The sequence below is a fragment of the Pterocles gutturalis genome, unplaced genomic scaffold, assembly GCF_000699245.1.
Source record: "Pterocles gutturalis isolate BGI_N339 unplaced genomic scaffold, ASM69924v1 scaffold26361, whole genome shotgun sequence".
NCBI lineage: Eukaryota > Metazoa > Chordata > Aves > Pterocliformes > Pteroclidae > Pterocles > Pterocles gutturalis.
The window spans coordinates 33,827-55,321 of record NW_010103862.1 but is presented as its reverse complement, the minus strand read 5'-3'; the positions used below and the strand labels follow the sequence as shown (position 1 = coordinate 55,321).

Here is a 21,495-nt window from a genome sequence, read left to right as displayed (position 1 = left end):
CAATTCCCACATCAATGTCATTAATAAAGTTCTTACATTACATTTTGGTCCTCCTTGCTTCTTTTGTTTTCTTATTTAATATTTCTACTTCATTTCTCATTGTTTCATTGTTTGAAAGTCCAAGTCCACACAATTATGTTTCGTATGAAAATTAGCCCCCGCTAAATGGGTGAAGGGCTGAGGTGAAGGGGGTAGGGTTTGGCCCTTATGGTTGCAGGGAGTCTAAATACTTCATGTACAGTGTTTACTGGGCAAAAAACTGTCCCTTTTGATATTACTTTTGCAAAAGATTATAATATTTTAAGTAAATTCTCAGCCTGGACAGCCAGTTTACAGCAGTGTTGTAAATCACACAGTATTACTGAATTTTACTTTAAAAGTGTAGATAGGGTCTTGGTGGTTTGTTTGTTAGTTTCTAAATGTAAAGAGCTCCTATTAATTTCTTCTAGTGAGTGTGGTGAAGTACAGAGACTTTCAGTTCTCTGTAGGGCTTGTTTTATAATTTTTCAATGGCACCTAGAAACCCCAGTTGAGGTTGAAGTCTAATTTTGCTAAAAACTGGATAAAGTAAGAGACAGTTTCTGTCCTGAGTTGTTTACAGTCTAAAGAAGAGAAGTCTTCAAGATATCTGTATTTCTTCCCATGGCAATAAGTGGTTGTGATCTGTCAAGCGAATTGACATAGTGTACCTACAGAAGAGGTGTGGTATGTGTACATTTGCACATGTTGACAGCTATCTCATGGGGTTGTGTACCTTGTTGCATTCCGTGAGCAGGTGTTTATATACTCCTGCTGCAAATGTGCCCCTGCCCCTTTGTGAATTGCCCCCTGTGCTTGGAAGACCCCTTTGACTCTGAAGAATGATATTTAGCTCTTTGGTTACTTTTTATTAACAGTGAGCGGTTACTAACACTGTGCCACTACCTTATTTTTAGTTAAAAAAAATATTCTGAGGTTGGTTAGTTTATTGGTTGGAGTTCCTTTGACTGGGTGCCTGCTGCTGTTACAAAATCCGCTCCCTTACGTAAGGGAGGTGGTGTGTGGTGCCCACGTTGTGTCGGTGCTGCAGCTGTCGGGATTTATTATTGCTTATGGTGTGGGGATGTTGGCAATGCGTGACATGCACTTCTGCCTGTGACTGCCTGGGAGGGAAACGGCCGGGCAGATAAGGACTTCTCTGCTTGAGTGCCGCCTTTGGAAAGCTGCAAGAAGTTGAGGTAATGTTGGCTGAAACATGGTGGGTTGGAGCATGTCTTTTACTCTAGATTGCTTTGTATCATTTACTTAAAACAGCAAAACTCAGCAACTGAGCTGTTCTGCACTGTTTAGTTGCTTGCCGTATTGCTGAATTCATATGTTAAAGTCAGGCAGGTTGTTGTGTACTTCAGTGTACCTCAAAGGATAGTTTTAGAAAGAAAAAAAATAATTAAAAAACCACAAAATACAATGGGTTTCCCTTTTAGGGTGATTTTATAGTGCAGCATTTCTAGTCCTTCAGAATGCAAAGGGACTGGTTATTAACCTGTTATCTTCTAATAGGAAGAAAATTTATTTTTTATACTTCTGAGGTAGATGACAAGCTGATGGGTGTGTGCAACATTTACTGCTTAATGTCCCAATGGTCTCTAATGCTATTCTGAAGATGCACACAAAGACTTTGAATCACTTTGAATCTCTTCAGTTCCCCATGTAATGATGTTACTGTTGCTAACTTCATAAATAGATGTAAATATAATAGCAGTATTTTTGTTCTACATGTTATGGTAATGTGTAGAAGCCCCTAAGTTATTTTTCTCCTTCAAATAGGTTGATGGTTGCTGGCACTCTGGTGATAAACATTAAACCTGTGTGTCTTTTGCAGGGTGAAGTCAAGAGAGTGTGATGCATCCTCTCTAACAAGATAGGGCTGTTCTATACTGTTCTTTTTCATCTGAAATTTTGAGAGGAAAACCTGCCTGAGGCTTTGCATTGGGAGGAAGTTTTCTTGATATTCAGCATATGTTTTTACTTTGTTTTTTTTTTTAAAATATACTCTTTTACCCATTGCTTTATTTAATTGCATTCCTGTGTAGATTATTAGCTGTATGCTGCCTGTAACCATTCCTGCAAAAATCAGTCAAATTTCAAATAACAGTGCAAGAGCTTTAAAAGAGCTTTAAAAAGTGTCAGAGCACTGATTTCCCCCCCCCCCCCCCCCCTAACTCAGTGTTTTTTGTATTGTAGAATATCAAGACTTGGAGGTTATTGGTTATCTATCTGTTTTTCTGCAGAGCGCTGAAAATTTTATTGTCCTCTGTCACTCTTTTCTTATTACTTTTTTTCCTCCTGAGTCTGCATGTTCGGTGTCTATTTATATAGGCACATACACATTCTGTTCTGCATGTTGTCTATAGATCCTGCTTCCTACTTATTCTCATGTGTAACTTTTGCTAGTAGGTTGTTTCCTTCCCTTCCAAACCAATTCAAACAAGATTAGATCCTTTTGGTGCAATATTTGTTTTCTTTCAGACATTTGTTGCTACATTTCCTTTCAATTGTTTATAAGCCTACCAACTCTGATTTGAATTTACTCTAATTTTAAAATTTCATAAAATAGTTTTAAATGTTTATCACAGCTCTTTTTAAAAATCTACTTGCTTTTTCCCTCTTAGAGAGTAGAACAGCTGAACTAGTTTGCTGCTTTTATGGTTTGAATATTGATATTTGTGTCTATATGTCTTCATTATCAATAGAAGTAAATTATAGCATAATACATGTAAAAATAATTTTTTTTTTTGGTGAAGTGTTATGTGGGGAAAAAGAAATAAAGTCATTTTATTCAGGCAGGCTGGTGTTTCTCTGTCCCAGGTTTTGTGGCATAGTATGGATTTGACATCATCACAACATAATCATCTACAAAATGAACTGCTAAGAGAATTGGAAAGACAAGAAGGTAAAATGTTTCTTACTTCACTATATTCTCTTGTTGCACTTAAGAATATTGTTAAGTATAAGGAACAAGGTGTCTTGCTGACATTGAGCAAGATGCTTGCTGACAGTGTCTTGTCATTAATTTTTTCTGAAGAATTGTGTTTATGGCACTTGTACAGAAAATACAACAGATAGCGCTGTTGCAGTATTCTAGCTATGCAGTCAGTATCTGCTGAGCTGGCATACTCTGATCCCGGCAGTTTCCTACCAGTGCCTGGCATCTTGCCTCCGAATATTTGCTTGTGACTGGTTCCAGGGAATGAAGCAGTGCCTACAATCAAAGCTATTCAGGAGAGGTTTGTTTGCAGGGTGTCAGTTAGGGAGAATTGGTTATTACAAGCTTGGTTTCTGTCTAGACAGCCTCAAACCTAATTTTCAGATATCTTCAGGGCTGTTGGCAGCTTTTTCTCTTAAGCGAGTTCGTGGCTGCATGTCTTTCAAGATCCTAAAGCATCACGAGTAATCTCCTTTTCAGGGGTCACCAGGAGTAGACAAAGTTTTAGGGCAAATGTGTGTGTTGTTTTGGGGTGGGGTCCAGTTATGTTCTACAGCTGAATGTGAAAGAAGGAAAGGGGGTTTTTGAAATTCTTTTATTTTTCGTAATATTTTAGTTTAAAATCTCATCTGAGTTTTGGTCTATGTAGAGCCAGGCTTTGCAGCTTCTGCTTTTTCAAGAGACCTCAGCGTCTAGTTTTGCTGTGCTGCCTGTTCAGTGAGGCAAGGTGGAGCTTTGGGCATGACTGCAATACTTAAAACTACTTATTTGCTCACTGAAACTAATGTTTATTGAATACTTCTTTTAAATGGCCCCAAATTGATGACCCTCTCCAGAAAGCTGACGTTGCACAAGAAGATGGCTGACAGGGAGTGGTATAGATTGCTGTTCCACAAAGCACTGTTCAAGTGCTTTAATCTGGAGATTTTCTTTAATGCAATTCCGTTTCCTATTGCATAATTCTAACTTGAACAAACAGCTCAGGTTGATATTATGCAATGGAGCATAATTGCTGGGGGGAAGAAATATCTAGAAGTACAAATATTAAAGATAAAACTACTAAAGACTGCAATGTTGATGACTGTCATTATGTATACTGTGGTACAGGAGGGCTGAGGTAAAGTTGCACCAGCATTCCTACACTTCTGCAAGCTTAGCTCTCTGATAGATACTCTCTTCATGCAGGATTCAGGGTGGGGAGGAGTGAGTCTGCATGTAATGTCTTTAGCTTTTGTATTATAAAAATAAATTGAGTTCTCGGACATGAGGTAAATATATGCATTCTGTAGGGAAGAATCTTCAGATCAAATCCAGAAATATTCCCACTTAGCTAACAAAGTAACTGTGTTGATAGCAATAGCAGGTGGCTCTCTTCAATGTCTAGAAACACTAGTTTAAGAGGATGAGGAGACGTAAACGGAAAATGGGATATCTTTACAGTTGTATGTGATACCAGGCTTTGGCATATTAAATTCCATGCCAGGTTCTGGAGATGGAGGGTGCTGAACCTGCTGCACGGAGAAGAGACTTATCTGTTCCATCACCCTGAGCCTGTGCCATCTTTCTTATCCTTTTCCTCTACCACCTTTCTTATTCCCATTTCACTAACTTTACCTACCCAGTCTCAATCTCTGTTTCTGAGGATTCTTATTCCGGTTCAGTTTCTCTGCAAGTCCCAGTCTGAGCTCTTTATGTTTGCTGCCCTCCCACCCTCCTAACTGGCTTGTCACAAGTTCTTCAGATTAAAACTCCTTATTGTTGCCCATGGTTCCCGTTACTACTGGTTCTCAATTTACAGGCAGGTCCTCATCCAGTCTGACCTTTCCAGGTGTCCTTATCCAGTCAGTTCTCCATCACACTTGCATCACTATATATCTCTTCCTCTCATGTTTTCTCTTAATCATTAACTTTAACTTTACTTAGCTAAACATTTCTGAGATCAGATCCTGCCGCTCCCTTCTTAATTTTTTTTGGGATGCTAAATTACTTTACCACAGTTGCATTATTTAAATTCACCCCAGAATAATTTTAACTCTGAGACAAAAGGAGGAAAACAAGCTTACAAGGCATACTTGTCCTTGACACTCCATCATCTTGCTTCACTTGGCCAGGGGTCAGTTTTTAATCCATAAATATCTGCGAAAATGCTGACCTGGTAACCTTCACATTTGCTGACAGAAGTCCTAATTGATGGCATTTCAAGTCTCTGGGTGGAGTCCAGAAAGGTGCCTTAAATGGGACATGGTTGGAATGGAGGCAAGCAAGAAGCAGCCAACCCTGTAGCTTAGAAGTTAAGATATTCAGATGAGAAGAGGCAGTGAATTAGTGTCTTATTCCTATTTCCTAGGTTACTTCTAAAGATATTTCTTATCATTCTCACTCCCTTCCTCAGTGAGACTTTTCCATTGACTTCAAAGACTGCTATAAAAAGTGAAAAACATCCTGGTACCAGACTGTGAAGCCCTAGTCTGCCTCTTCACAACTGAGTGCCCAATTCATAGCTGGGCTTTTCCTTGCTTGTTGTCCTTCTAGCATGATTCTCACAATCCTGGTTTCCTGATGGCCCACCTCTGGTGGTAATGGAGGGGAGGGGAAGCACCTGGTTCTGTAGAGCGGCTGGAACACACCCCTTGGGTGAGTGAGTTGTGAATTTAAGTCCTTCTGAGGAAGGTCTAGCACCCAGTTCCTATATTTTCTGAATGCTTAAATTGGGGAACCATTCTTTATATAGTGGACTTTGTAATTAACGGTACTGGTTAAAAAATGAGTGTATTTATTCTATATATAAATGACACTTTTGCAGTATATTCCCACTACCTGTCTTCCTTTCTTTCATCTTCCTCTTTTTCGTCTCTTAGCTTTGAATTATGCTTCTGTCTTTAAAACAAACAAAAAGCCTCTTCCCTTAATTTTCATCTCAAAAGTATTAAAAAAACCCCCTAAACTCATGGAAGTTGCATCTTGCCTCTTTGCAGTAGCTGCATTTCAACAATAAATATTTCTCAACTGCCAAATGAGAAAGGTGGTATGTTTGCAGGGATTGGTGTTTTTAAGTTACTTTCAGTTCCTTTCCTTAAAGAAATATTTTAGAAATCGAGAATTATTGGTAGGGGAAAGTTGATAGGCATTTTGTTGAGTTCCTTCTGTTCTGCTGACTGTGGTACCTGGTGTGTTCTGGCAGGTAGTTACAAGGAAGTAAGAGCTTTCAATTGCACAAAGCCCTCTTGACTGGTCAAGGTAAGAGATGTGAAAGATTAGACTAGACAATGGCTTACAGTATCTAAATTACTCATCCAGAGCCTTCCTATCCATCAGGAAACTGGTTGTACATTAAACCATCTAATTTAATAACACAGTCTGCTTTTGTAGTCAAAGGGAAATAATTTATTTATCTTTAGAGATTAAAAAGCTGCTGAGCCTAGACGTGAAGATGTTTTCAATGGCAGACAAACATGATGAAGTAGCAAGGGAAGTACTTGGCACATTTGAATTCATTATGTGTTCATGAGATAATCTGACCGAGGTACTTCTGTTTTCACCTTTAAGGATTTTGGATGACCTGTGACATGGATGGGGCTGGGATATCAGTGGTGTGAATTTCAAATTCAAAACGCACATCTCACGTTAATACATAGACTGGATACTGTGAGCATACCCCTTTCCTGTTCTTGTCTCCTCATGCTCTGAGCTAAGTGCATGTTGTCTCTTGGCTGAGAAGAGGCTGCTCGTGGACGGCAGTTGTGTATTTCTGCATTTCAAAATATAAAGTTTCAAGCCTTGCATTACCCTGATGTAGTATCTCAGGTTAATCAATATAATGCACCTTGTCATTACCATCACTTCAGCAGGTTGATCTTGTAATGAATGTACTGGAATACCTAGATGTGGTTACACTATCATTTCCCTGCTTGTAGGTGGGAATGAAGTAAGGAAAAAATAACTGTGTAGTTTAGACAAGTACTGGAACAGTACTTCCCTTTATATTCTTTGAAAGGTGTAGGTTACATCTGACTTCTGGAAAGTCAAGGGCATGATTAGATTTCCCTCCTAACACCTTTATTTAAGGGTCCTTAGGCTGTGTAACGGCATGGACTGAAATAGAAACAAGTGGAATGAAATAAAGATACTAAAGTGATACCACCTGGACTTTGGGGACTATTCTGTCATTTGGGATTGTGTATGCTTCCATGGAGCCATCTGTAATGCGTACAAGACCAGGGCTCTGATCCCGAGATGTCAGTAGCTCAGTAAAAATTATGAGACCCCAGAATTCCATAGAATTGGGACCTAATGTAGGTTTGGGGTAAACTTCCGAGCCATTGGAAATACCCAGACGGATTCACAAGGCACTGATTCCTATCAGTGTAGTAATGTAACTCTTCTCCAGTCATCTCTTACAGTTACAGAACAGGTTGCAGGTCTGTTCCCTTACTGACCTTTCTGCAGGCGTCTTCTTGACATTGAGATATATAGATAGCCACTTAATATATGTCCGTATAGTATATGTAATGTGTATGATATATATTATGTATGTATTATATGTAAATATACATCTTGAATCTTTACTCTGATATATATAGAATACATCTGGATTCTTTATGTTGGATGCCTCCAGTTCTGTGTGCCCAGAGTAGGGAGATCTAATGAGTTCTGGCTATCCTGAATTCTTGGACCTTTCTCTCATGCATTACTCAGTAATGTCAGCACAGGTAGTCCTCCTGTGCTCATCAAACTCAGAGGCAATTGCTGAGAAGTCTTAGAGGAACCATGTACATCTTCACAGCTGTTGATACATGGTTCTTACAAATATTTGTAAGTACAGGTCTAAATGGTAAATTTTAAATCTAAACTCTACAGGTGAGAGAGTACTGCTTCTGAAGAAGGGAATATATGTTGCTGTAGGGCTGAACTTTTTCAGGTCAAGTTCATGCTGAAGGCTTGGATTTCATTCCATTTACCAGTTGGAGAAGATCCATCAAAGCAGGAGAGAAGCAGAAGGCAGCTGGGTCTTATTTCCTGTCACCTTGGGCTGTGACACCATTAGACCCCAAGAGATTAAGTAGGGTCAGGCCAACATTTGGAAGAAACTAATCTGTATTTTTTCCCTTGTAGGTTGTTTTGATGAATCATTGGGTGCAACTGTTGCTTCTGAATTAATGCTGTCCTAATCCATTACCAAAGTACTTGGGGGATGTTTTGTTACTCTGTGTGCTATTTGTGAATGAATTTGAAAACAGAGGTATTGGCTGCTAGTATATTCTTCAGAGCTTCTATGTGGAAAGGCAATTTTACTTACAATTTAGCCACATTTTAGTTCAGGTATCTAGACAGTGGTATCTACATATATATATATATATTTAATAATTTTAATTCAGCCTCCTTGTCTTTGCTGCTTTTTCTGCATTGTAAGTGCTCTTTAACAGTACTTGTCTTCCCTTTATAATGAATAAGGAATGCATTAATATAGGCAGTATAATTAGTTATGCAGTGAGATATTTAACACATGCTATTAATTGATGGAAGATACTCAACTGAATTTTAAGATTACCATGTCCTGATCGAGCTGTATACTCCCAAGCGTGATTTTATGTGACAATTGGTGTAAATGGAACAGCTGATGATGTAGCACGTTTTTAAACGGGTACTATTTCTGCTCATTTCAAGTAAAAAGTGTACAGACAAAGATAACCTAAGGCCCATTTGTGTGTCTCGCTTCATTGTTAAACAAAAAGATGCTGCAGTTTGCAGCTTGTTTCATTCCAACCTGGTCTGTCTCCTGTTATTTTCCTTCTGCCTTCCCTTGCCCTCTTAGAGGACTTCTCCAACTCTGTCTCAGCAGAACTCAGGTCCTTTTCTTTCTTTAGGTTTGGTTCTAATAGAAAACATTTCATTTGACATTTGAATGTGTCAGCAAAATCCCTGGTTCTCTACACAAGATTTTGCAGCTTGATGTGCATTTCTCTAACTAACTTGCCACTAACTTCACAGCTCCAGTCTTCCACATGATTTAGTATATCTCTTTGGAAAGCTAGGTTTGCATTTTGTAATAAAAATAATTTCTTTACCTTTGAGAATGATGTTTATGCTGTTCTCTTAATGATGTGGTTGATACAGTGCAAGATGTGTCAGCAGTATATGACTTTCTCCCTCAGCCTTGATATTAACTTAAAATCAAGGGAGTTAAAAGAACATGTTCCAAAGACATTAGACTTTTATGACAAACAATACTTTACCTGAAATATTTCAAAGAACACTATAAGAAATTACCCCATTAAGCAGAAAATCTTAAGAAACTTAGAGACACACTCAATTCTATTTCAAGAAGAATTTAGGGCTTCTATAGATGGAAATTTATTTGTGAACACAAGTTCAAGACCAAAGGAGCACTATCTGTTTCACTAACAAAAATTATCTCAATTTCTCTATTACCTGAACAGGATCAGACTGTCTCATCTTAATGTAAACAGAGTTCCAGCATCTGAAACTCTAGTGGTTTTTGTGTATACATGCTCATGCAAAGAGATGAATAGGCTGAAGAAAGTAATTCTGTGTATGTACCACTTCCATGCCTCTCCAAATCACAGAAGAGGAGTGAGGGCAAACCTACCTGATGAAACCCAGACAAATGAAGAAAGAAGGAACCAGTCCTAGCAGACATTTGAGTTCTGACTTTGGTCAGAGTTTGGTACAGGTGCTTGAGTAGTATTGCTGGAAATGCCCATTATGTACTTCCATTCCTACAAGTACTGGTAGCCAGGTTAGTCAAACCTCCTCTTCCCTTGTTTGACCCTATTCTACTGATGAGGCAGCTCTTGTTATCTTAAAATGTCATGACAATAATAAAAATCTATTCATTGAGTTGTCATTCCAAGAAGTTACCTTCTTGAACAAGAGAATAAGGACTAACACAGAGATAAATACTTCCAGGAGAATAACTTCCTATTAGCTTTTTACGTCTGTTATCAAGAAACTAGTGTTTGATCGAAGTAGCAGCAGAACCTTCTCAATATTTGCAGGTGTTAAAAAACTTCATCTCACTTGGATTTTGCTTACTCTGATAATTATTTTTTTGTTGTTTAGAAGATTTCCTGCTAGTTTGTTATTTTTCTGACTGCTCTGTAGGCAGTTACAGAAAGATTCACTACTTTATTTTTGTGCAGTCCCACAAGAAGTTTAGTTATTCTGAAAGCCATAAAGCACAAAACAGAAGAGTGCCTTTTGCTGTATGGAGACATGTATGTGAGTAAGCAAATCCGACTAGAAGTCTGCATTCCTTATTTTGTTAGCATTCTTTGTCAGAATCATTCGCTTCCTGGTCCTTATGAAATTTCTCATTAGGATTTTGAAGCCTGTCTACCATATTATGTCTCTGATGAAACAAATACTCATTTTAGTTCTCCACTGAGAGAGGAGAACTTCTCTTCTAAGGAGAAGCCAAAAATATAAAAATTATATGTCTAATTCTCCAGATAACCCACCGGTGGGGTTATTGAAGTCATACGATGGCCAAAGATTTAAGTGGTGTTATTAATCAGCACATTTGGGATGCTTCTTTTAGGGATGTGGACAATTCAGGTAGGGAGCAGTGGCCTACAAACTCTATTAATATAGGTACTATGCAAGTATTGAGTAGAAAGATTGCTGATAATGTAAGAAGTAGGTGGGAAATGTTTATTGAGCAGTAGAGGGGTAGCTATAATACTGCTGAAGTTTTATAGATCTTCTGGCAGAAGCTTTATAAGTTAAGACTTAATAAGTTAAGGCTTCTCAACAAAATTGGATCCAAAAATAGATGTCAAGGGAAGAAGAATCAAGAAAAATGGTTGTAATTGGGAGATAACAGAAGGAATAGTTTTTTACTTCCACAGCTAGTACTGATCGCAGAACAAGATCAGACTGCTCTAAGCAATCAAAGAAGATTAAAAGCAGGCTATACCTGGTATTCCTGGAAACAGGATGATATATTAAATATACTTACGATATTTGTAATAAGACAGCTTCATATTAATTCTTTCATAAGAAAAGATGAATTTTTCCCTGGAGAAGTATTACTCTGGCACTTAAATTATGTTTGTGCAGAGCTCCCTGCTTGCAGGTACAATGGCCCATGTGTTTTCTCTCAACTTAACATTACAGGCTTGCAGAAGATGTAATGTGCTGCCACATACTACTTATTTCCTAACTTCTTAAAAATCATAGTTTCACTGTTAAGATTATTTTATTTGTTACCTTTATAAAATTGTACAGTCTATATTTCTTTCCAGTAGTATATGCATTACATTATTTTTAATTTTACTGTGTCCCATGATTAGTATTTTTTTCCTCTCAATCAGTTTGTGGAGTACCACGGGTTGGTTTGTTGTTGGGTTTTTTTGGTGTGGGGTTATTTTTTTTTTTAAAGCTTCCAGATTATATTTTACTGTCAACATACTGAGATTGAACATGCTTCCAGATTATATTTTACTGTCAACATACTGAGATTGAACATGAACATTTTTGCTTTTTCTTCCCTGTGTTTGGTGCTATTCTCTGGTTTCATCTGATGCTTCAAGTAAGTTGAGTTACAAGCTTAAAGCACTGGCTAATGAGCCTAGGCACCCCCCTGATGTTTTTTTGTTTGATATAATCTCTTTCTTTGTTCACCCTTGCTTTGTTCATTAGTCCTCCTCTCACAAGGAAGGGAGAGAGACTTTGTCAGTAGGTTATGGTAATAAAAATACTGAAGCATATGGCAGAGCAAATGACAATACTTGAGGCCATCATGTCCTGTGACTGCAGTGATTTGAGGGGGAAGAAAACATGAATAATCTTTGGTAGACCAACGTGTTCTATGCTGATGAAAAAGCAAATGTTTTTATTTATAATAGCCATTGGGGCTGCAGTTTCTATGCTGTGTAATCCTGATCTTGGCATCTGTGATTCTGATGGTAACTGCAAGCTTGATACAGAAACTCTGCTTTGGACAAGATGGTAACCCAGTTATCTAAATCTCTAGCGTGCTTTCTAAGGCGTGTAGCTTGTAAACATGTTTTGCTTTACCTAATTTGCCAAGACATCATAGTTGGCTGTGAAAGCAAATTCCTTGTGAAAACTTGGAATGATTCTAGACTTTGCTAAGAACATGCTCTGGACATCTTCACTTTTTTTTTTTTTTTTTTTTTTTTTTGGTAACATTGTGATGCAGCTTTATGTGATGATGGCCAAACTGAAACTGGCTTGGTATTCAGCTAAAAAAGAATGAATCCTCTCCTGTTAGAAGGGTTATCTGGGATTATGTTAGCTATCATAAACATCCTTTGCTTAGCAACAAAGACGGCATTCAGAATATCAAGCCAACTGGAAAGAATCCCTCTGACAGGGCTCTTTTGGGGTGGGTGGATAAGCTTTCCTGACAACACTAGTGCTTTCACTCCTGTCTGTCATAATTTGTGTTGCTAGGATCTGTTTCACAAGTTTTGTGACAGACTTATAAATGATACAGTGGCTCCTTTTGTTTACTGTCAAAAAGAACCATGTGGGGAAAGTGAACAGTAAAAGGATATGGAAAATAATAAAAAATCTGGGCACATAAGACTGTGAGTATCTATCCTAGGGCAGCTGCTCTTGAAGTGAGAAAGCAGTTAAAAAATTTCCTTTGGATTGCTGAAACGGAAAGCAGTATAGGGTAACATTCCACTTCTTTACTTTTTATGAACTTGGCTTCTTCAGCAAAGCAGGAAAGAAATTATTTAGTCATAAACTGAAAACTTCAGTTAGAATTCAGGAGACTTCCCATGTATCGTACTAACCATTAATGGTGAAATTTATTTTTATTCACAGATATAATTCACATTCTTGCCTCCAAATCAGCTTTTAAATATAAATTGGTAGTTTCATTATCAGCCTACTCAGCCTGTTTGACCTTCTATACTTTTGCTTCTAGGGGAAAAAGAAGATGAACAGATGGTTGCAGAAATCATGAGAAGGCGTTTTTTTCCTGCTGTTATAACTCACAAGGCTTGGGAAGGCTTTCACTTTGCTGGCCATGAGATAAGAATAACAGAAGCCACTGATTGTTACGGGGCAGTCGTCTGGCCATCGGTACAATATTTATGCAGTATTGTTATTTTTTAGTTTTGGAGTCCTCTAGCACTTTTAACTTGTTTTGCATGATAAATATGTTTTATTGTATGTTGTAAACCCAAGGAAAACCTTCTGTGCTTCTCTGTCTCCATTCTGCAAGTCTCAAACCTGAATTTAGCCTGGTTTCATATGGATTCCTGGTTTTCAGAGCTTAAATTGTGTCTCTTGTTTGTGCCTCTATCACACAAGATGTGGTCTTGTATCCCTTCCTCACCTACCAGTAATCCTTGGTCCTCTTGCCCAATTACAAGCATATTTTGAAGGAAATATGGCAGTCTTACAATGATTACATTTCTGTACATTTTAGAAATACAGATGTGTGTACAGCAGGCAGATCCAGGTTGTGGAAACATCTGTGATATGAGCTCACAAGGTATTAGCCCTCATAGAAGCTACTCAACCTGCTCATCTGAGAAGTAAATTTACCTCGTAAATATGCAGTTGTGGGAAAAAGTTCAACTGGAGCTTTCAGTATCTTAAACAGCCAGAAACCTAGTGAGAGAGAACCCTTGTCCTTGGATCTTGATATAAGTAACCATCAACATGTCCACCATAGAGAGAGCCTTCTTCAAGGTTTTGAATCTGTGCAATGCAGCTGACTGTTTTGAAATGATTAAGAAAGAAAGAAATCACTGCTGTCAGGGAGGTGCCACGATGCACCATTGGCACTTGTGGCATTCAGAGAACATCCCTGGAACAGAACCATCTCCAGGAGCCCCCATAGAATGGAGAACACTAAAACCCAAGAACTTCATTTTTGTCCCAATGGTATCAGCCTCCCAGAATTGTACTATTTTTGAGAAATAGGGCCATAGTTCATCTGAGGAGAGTTAGCATACTCTGCTGTTTTGAACTCCAAACAATTTTCCTTGTCTTAGCAGACCTGGACAAGTCGTTTATATCTTGGTGGCCTCAGTGCATGTCTTCAAGAAAAGGTTGTCTGTCTGCCAATTATTTTCACAAAATCATGGGCTGTACTGAAAAGCATATTTTTTTTCTTGAAGGGTTTAGCCAGTTTTGCTGTGGAAAGAAGGCAACCCTTCTGTCTGTGTCTCTTCATTTTGTCCCTTCCTGTTCTATCCAGCAGTATGTGAACTCTTATGAAGAACATCAGTCAAATTTATCAAGAGGGAAGAAACTTTAATGAAAATAAAATTTCTTCATGTTTCATGGAAAGGAAGTCAGAGTTGAAAGTTTCCCTAATTTAACCTACATAAATGTTTATCCTGCCAGACAGTTTCTACAACAGAACATGTCAAAACTCCAAAGGAAGAAATTATAGGAATATATGGAACTAACAGGAAGTCTTAATATAATGTGTTTTTAATTGTCAGTAAAATGTCAGAAGTAATCTGAAGGAACGTGGCTTTAATTAGTCCTGGTGCTCACAGACATATTTCTATATCAAAGCTTTGTTGATTATGAGATATATGTAGGTTTGTATAAAAGACTCTACTCTCTTCTCTCTGAATTAAGAGGTAGAGAACAAAAACTTTATCTGAATTTTTGGCATGTCAACATTGGGTCAACATTGTTCTTGCTCCTTTTCTTCTACTTTTTACTTGATTAAAAGTAAAAGTAAGAGCATAATTTTGCTGTGCCAAAGCTGAGCCACTAATAGTTGCCTCTCCGAATGGTAATCTGTATTGCAAGAGGCTGTGGCAACCATCATATGTATTTGTCAATGAGTCTATATAATTATACATAAAAAATATATCTAGAAAAAATGTGGGAGACAAGCGGGAAACTATCTTTGTCAGACAAAATTAGCAATTTCTATTTCAATAATGAACTAAAAATCACTGGTCAGTATGAGACAGGACAGAAAAGCTAAAGAAGCTTCTTAATCACAGTTTATAAATGTGTATATAAGGAATCTGTTGTAGAGGGCTCTGTGGCTTTGTTTGCTGTAAAGGTTTGCTATGCTTAACAAGGTAAGAACCTGAAAACGAAATGAACTGAGAGAAAAGGAGTAAATCTATTGGTACTTTTTGAATCATTATGGTACTTAATTATTGTTAGAAATAATTAACTATTGCAAGAGCTTAATGAGTCCTCATATCAAGATGTCTTTGCAAAGGGCACATTTTAGCTCAACCAGAAATAAGTGCAGTTATAAGCAGGAATTGCTGACGGGAATTTTACAGCTCATGTTATGCAGCCTGACAGATTACCTAATTGCAGTTGTTCCTTCTGGCTGTAACGCTTTGCAAGCCTATATTGAGGCATGTTGGGCTTTTATTTTGTCAGCCTACAGAGCTCAAAGATCATAGTGAGCCGTGATCCTTTAGGGACAGCACTTGAATGAATATTGTCCTGGGCTGCATCAAAAGAAGCATTAGCAGCAGGTCGAAGGAGGTGATTCTCCCTCTCTACTCTGCTCTTGTGAGACCCCACTTGGAGTACTGTGTTCAGATGTGGGGCCCGAACAAAAAAGACCTGGACCTATTGGAGAGAGTCCAGAGGAGAGCCATGAAATTGGTCAGAGGGCTGGAGCACCTCCCCTATGAGGACAGGCTGAGAGAGTTGGGGTTGTTCAGCCTGGAGAGGAGAAGGCTCTGAGGGGACTTAATAGCAGCCTTCCAGTACCTGAAGGGGGCTACAGGAGAGATGGGGAGGCACTCTTTATCAGGGGGGGTAGTGAGAGGACAAGGAGTAATGGGTATAAGCTGAAAGAGGGTAGATTTAGACTAGACATTAGGAAGAAATTTTTCACTGTGAGGGTGGTGAGACACTGGCACAGGTTGCCCAGGGAAGTTGTGGATGCCCCATCCCTGGAGGTGTTCAAGGCCAGGCTGGATGAGGCTTTGAGCAACCTGGTCTAGTGGAGGATTTGGACACTAGATGATCTTTAAGGTCCTTTCCACCCCTAGCCATTCTATGGTTCTATGATTCTATATTGCCCATTTGAACAGACATGAAATTACAAAAGAATTTTTTTTTGCATGCTTTTAAATGACAGTGCATATTTTGTTGAAGGGGTTTATTTCATGTATTTGTTCAGTGTGTTCATGGATTCCATCCCCTACAGGCTCTTGTTCTGTGTTACTTTTTGGAAACTAATTCTAAACAATACAATTTGGTTGACAAAAATGTGATTGAAATTGGAGCTGGAACTGGGTTGGTCTCCATAGTAGCCACTTTACTGGGTGAGTACGTGCTATTGCTCTTATGCTCTTGGAAACATCTCTCAGATGAATACTGGAGGACAAAGGAATTGGCTCACTTCCTCTGAAACTCTGTTGTTTGAAAGCTTCCAAGAGTAAGAAAAAGTAAATTCCAAAAGTCTTATTTGGAAACCCGTTCTGTTATTTTTTTTTGTAAAGCTGTGAGTGTATTGATGCAATAAAGGAGGTCCCGGTAGATGATGTTGTAATTGACAGTGTTAAACAAGGGATCAAAATAAGAAACTAGTGGCCCCAGGATGTCAGTGGCAACCAGATGAAGCCAGATGTAGGCATGAAAAATGCCTCACCCTCCGTTGACAAACAGCCATTGGACACCAGGTCACTTTCTATTTTTTTCTGAATTTTCTTTCGGTAATTGATCCTTGATTTTTCTGCTACAGACACTGTTGTGTTTTCTCTCATGGTAGCCTATTCTTACTCAAAAGTAATCCAAATCAGTAACTTCTGCACTTTAACAGAATCTCAGCTTTCAGTAGTCTGAGAGATCTTACTATGCAAAAAGGAAAGAACCTGAGACAATACTTAAATCTCATGCTGGCTTTTTTTGAAGACAGTAACTGGTATTCTTCAATCCCTAGTTGCTCACTGTACTTTTAACCAATATGATATCAAGACACAGTAAGTATCTGATTTCTCCCCACCCATCCCCAGCTGCATTTAGATGGCAATCTGTACAGGACAACTACTGGGAAATAAATATTTATTTTAAACATGATGGCTAAGAGCTATTGGGAGCATTTACAGTATTCTGTTCCCCCCAGTAAGAACTACCTGGTAAAATCAGTTCCTTGTGCAGTGGCTTTTGTGAATGGGCTTTATGCAAGTCTTGAAGTATATTCAAAGATTAATTTTGTTTTCTCCCTGTCACAGGTGCACTTGTGACTGCCACTGATTTACCAGAGCTGCTGGGAAACCTTCAGCACAATGTTCTCCAAAATACAAAACTGAAATGCAAGCACCAGCCTCGTGTGAAGGAATTATCTTGGGGAATTGATCTGGAAAAGAACTTTCCTAGGTCTTCCTGTCACTTTGACTACATTATGGCTGCTGATGTAGTTTACCACCATCCCTTCCTGGATGAACTTCTTCTAACTTTTGATCACTTGTGCAAGAATGACACTGTTATTCTGTGGGCTATGAAATTTAGGTTGGACAAAGAGAACCAATTTGTGGGCAGATTCCAGACACTGTTTGACTTAGAGGTGATTTCTAATTTCCCCAGTTGGAACATTACCTTGTACAAGGCAATGAGGAAAGGCAGGATGAAAGTCAGACCTTCCAAAATGATGGTCTGAAAGAGAGATATAGGGGGGGTGACAGTTTCAGCTGTTCTGCAGATTGTTCTCTTTTTAATAATTTCCATGTCAGTAGCTGCTAACACCTGTCTGAATGACATTTTTAGAGACAGATGAAACAAAACATCAGATTCCTAGTGCATCCCCAATGAATTCCTAAATTCAATTTGCTGTTAGTTTTATACACAGAATAAATGTATTTTTGATGTTTTCTTGACTTTGATGTGCTAATTTGACAACACTAATAACTTTCACAAGTCTTACCATTATTGTTATGGGATGTGTAATGAATATTTCCAATAGCTTTCAATTGCAGCTTTGAACAGTGTCTTATAAGATCAACCAATCATGTAAAACTTAAGAATATGATAAATCTTTGTATTTAGAAGTTGTGGTGTTAAATCCGATCTTTCCCTGTTCTCACTATTGTGTAAATCCTTCCTTTGAATAACCTGCATAGGATATTAAATTATCTCAAAAAAACCCACCTGGGAAATATACTGTCATAATAATGGGACAGAATGTATTAGTTACACTTTGATTTAATGGTTATGCTTTTTTCCCTTTCCATTTTTTATTTAGATTCAGGAATTCTTCAACAGACAGCTGCACACATGAGGCAAGAGGGACTTAAATGTTTTGTTGCTTGAACAAAGGTCTTGACTGAGAAGAGTACAGCATATCACCAACTAACCTTTGCAGAGACCTTAAATTCTTGGAGGTCTGCCCCTCGAAAAATAGACCGTTATCTGGACCTCAGGGAACAACAGTAGAAAGACAACAGTGGCTATCAAGAGAGGAGTTTTGCACTGCCTGATAGCGGTGACTGGAGGTAGAAGACTTAAACCAGCCTGGCCCTGACACAGTGTGACTGAGACATGGGCAGGCTTAGACTTTTTTTTTTTCCTGTGGTCAAACAAGATACTTTTCTCCTAGCTGCTCAGTACCATGTATTCCTGTTTTCAGGGGTCAGATTAATGTCCTTGAAAACCTACCAGAGGACTGCCTTTTGGGAAGAGTAATAAAATGATTCTTTGGACACTCCAAATTTTCTGATTCTGTTTGTAACCAAGTGTGAGACACCTTCAACTTCCTCGTGGGCTAGAGAAACAAACCCAGTTCCTGTGCTGATGACTATGCAGAGCTTTACCACCTCTGCTGTAGCAGGCAATTGCTCTTAGTAGTGTGAGGGCTCTGGGGGCTCTCAGTCTTTATCTTTTTAGCTCTTGTGTGTACTCCCTCCAGGAGTTTTATATATATTGTCAAATCTGAGCATTTTTTATGATGACTTCCAGACCATGCTTGTGTTTGTATCTCTTGTGACAGATTCTTGTTACTTATTTATTTTGCTGTCTGGAAAAAGTATGGGGCAGAACTTTGATGAATGACTGGTGTAACTGGAATGTACTCCCAGCTGAACATTTGGTTTTCTTGGGACAAAAGTTCCCAGTGTTAGAGATGAAGTGTTGCAGAGAGCAGGGTGTGGGATGCCAAGCTTTTCCAGTGGGAGCTGGGGATCCTGTGTGTGAAAGGAGGGTTGTTGAGAGAATTTTGGGGGGAGGATGGATGAGAGAGATCTGGAGGTAGGACTGCAGAGAAAAGGCAGCTGTAGGGAGAAGATGGGAGGGAGGATTAGGTGGCAGCGATGAGACTGACTTCAAAAAGGGTTAAGAACCATAGCACAAGGGTAGACCATCTTTCTTGCTACTGACTGTAAGGAGGGCATGATCACTATGTCTTAGCCCAGAACAGCAAAATGAGAAGAAAGGAAGCCAAGAACATTGACTCTGCTTTTGGACTCTCCTGGTGGGAGATCACATGTGAGATTTTGGCTTGGAGGTTATTAATGAAAATCTTCTAATCCTCATCAGTTAGTTTCCTGTGACAAGGTTTGTGGGTAGAGGTAGTATATTTTATTGGATCAACAAGTATAGCTAGAAAATTAGATTCTACGCCAGCTGGTATGGAGTATTATCTCTACTTACAGATGTTATTATGCTTATATCCTTAGATCTTTACAGCTATAAAAAAAATGGCTACAGAATGGAAATATTTTTTTCTACATTATGTAACAGGAATAGTTCAGGTTAAGTGAATAAAGAAACAAACATGGCTCTCTGCCATTTCTAATTTTTCTTTCACTCCTTCTTTCCTCTTAACTCACTTGCAACCATCAAATCCACTGCAACTGAAACTGTAATCCTTGCATCCCAAAGGGCATCTCTGTTTACAAATGTTTAATGGATAAGTGGATTGGAACTGTAATTAATGAGTGACAGTGAAAATATCTTGAGAATTCCCAAGTGATGAAGACTAAAGAGGAAAAGAGAGACTATGGCAAAACGGGGTGGTGATCACTTTTAAATAGCTGTTCTGCTGCTTAGCCCTCCTATTTGAGCTGTAGGCTGTCTCCTGCTGATTTCAACAGGAGACATGTTTGTAGAATGGATTCAGGATTGGGTCCCTTAAGCCCAACCGCTTGTTAATATTTACTGTAATGTAATGTTACTCCTCTTTCTCACAAGCCTGTCTAGCATTGCTGTGTGAAGCTTCCTGGGAAAGCTCTAGGGACGGGCTGCTCTATTGTACAGCCGCCTTTTGTCCTCTGGTATGATGGGCAGGTTCTTAGCCATGACCAATGGAGGGCGGAGGTTGTGTGTGACATTTGTCTATGGAGTTTATTTCTGCTCTTTGAGGGCAGGTCTCACATGAATGACAAGTATTACTGTCTTCTAAAGTCAGTCATAATTTTCATAGTCACTTATTCTTAGTTCTAATATTTCAAATAAAGGATTAAGTTGTCATTTAGTGCATTAGGTAGCTAATAAAAAGAGGAAGGCAGGCAAAAATGCCAGGAGGCCTGCATGGATGAGCAAGGAACTCCTGAGCAAACTCAAACAAAAAAAGGAAGCACACAGAGGGTGGATGCAAGGACAGGTAGCCTGGGGACAATACAGAGACACTGTCCGTGAAGCCAGAGATCAGGTTAGGAAAGCTAGAGCCCAAACAGAATTAGATATGGCCAAGGACGTTAAGGGTAAAAAGAACTTCTATAGGTATGTCAGCGATAAAAGGAGGACTAGGGAAAACGTGGGGCCCTTCCGGAAGGAAGTGGGAGACCTGGGTACCCAGGGTATAGAGAAGGCTGAGGTACTTAACGAGGTCTTTACCTCAGTCTTCGCTGGCAAGAGCTCAAGCCACACTGCCCAAGTTGCAGAAGGCAAAGGCAGTGACTGGGAGAAGGAAGAACTGCCAGCGGTAGGAGAAGATCAGGTTTGAGACCATCTAAAGAATCTGAAGGTGCACAAGTCCATGGGACCTGATGAGATACATCCGTGGGTCCTGAGGGAACTGGCAGATGAAGTTGCCAAACCACTATTCATCATATTTGAGAAGCTGTGGCACTCTGGTGAAGTTCCCGCAGACTGGAAAAGGGGAAACATAACCCCCATTTTTAAAAAGGGAAATAAGGCAAACCTGGGAAACTACAGGCCGGTCAGTCTCACCTCTGTGCCTGGCAAGATCGTGGAGCAAATCCTCCTAGAAACTATACTAAAGCACATGGAAAACAAGGAGGTGATTGGTGACAACCAACATGGCTTTACCAAGGGCAAATGGTGCCTGACAAATTTGGTGGCCTTCTACAACAGGGCCACATAGCTGGTGGATAAGGGAAGGGCAGCTGACATCATCTACCTGGACTTGTGCAAAGCCTTTGACACAGTCCCACGTGACATCCTTGTCTCTAAGTTGGAGGGACATGGATTTGATGGAAGGACCACTTGCTGGATAATGAACTGGCTAGATGGCTGCACTCAAAAACTTGGTCAGTTAAATCTGTAGGTGAATGAGCTCCACCTATGAGGAATGCCAGAGAGGCTGCCTAAGCTGGCAGCCTTTTACGGTGTCTTATAACAGTGATGAT

At 39.2% G+C, this 21,495-nt stretch overlaps 1 protein-coding gene across 1 annotated transcript; it reads left to right on the top strand.

The window, feature by feature from the left end:
- Window positions 1–2,856: 2,856 nt before the first annotated feature.
- Window positions 2,857–17,636, top strand: LOC104471516 (protein-lysine methyltransferase METTL21E-like). Its single transcript, XM_010086877.1, has 4 exons — window positions 2,857–2,932; window positions 12,888–13,045; window positions 16,119–16,236; window positions 17,146–17,636. The coding sequence occupies exons 1-4, from the start codon at window positions 2,863–2,865 to the stop codon at window positions 17,568–17,570; spliced, it is 771 nt and encodes a 256-aa protein (XP_010085179.1). The 5' UTR covers window positions 2,857–2,862; the 3' UTR covers window positions 17,571–17,636.
- The last annotated feature ends 3,859 nt before the right edge of the window (window positions 17,637–21,495 follow it).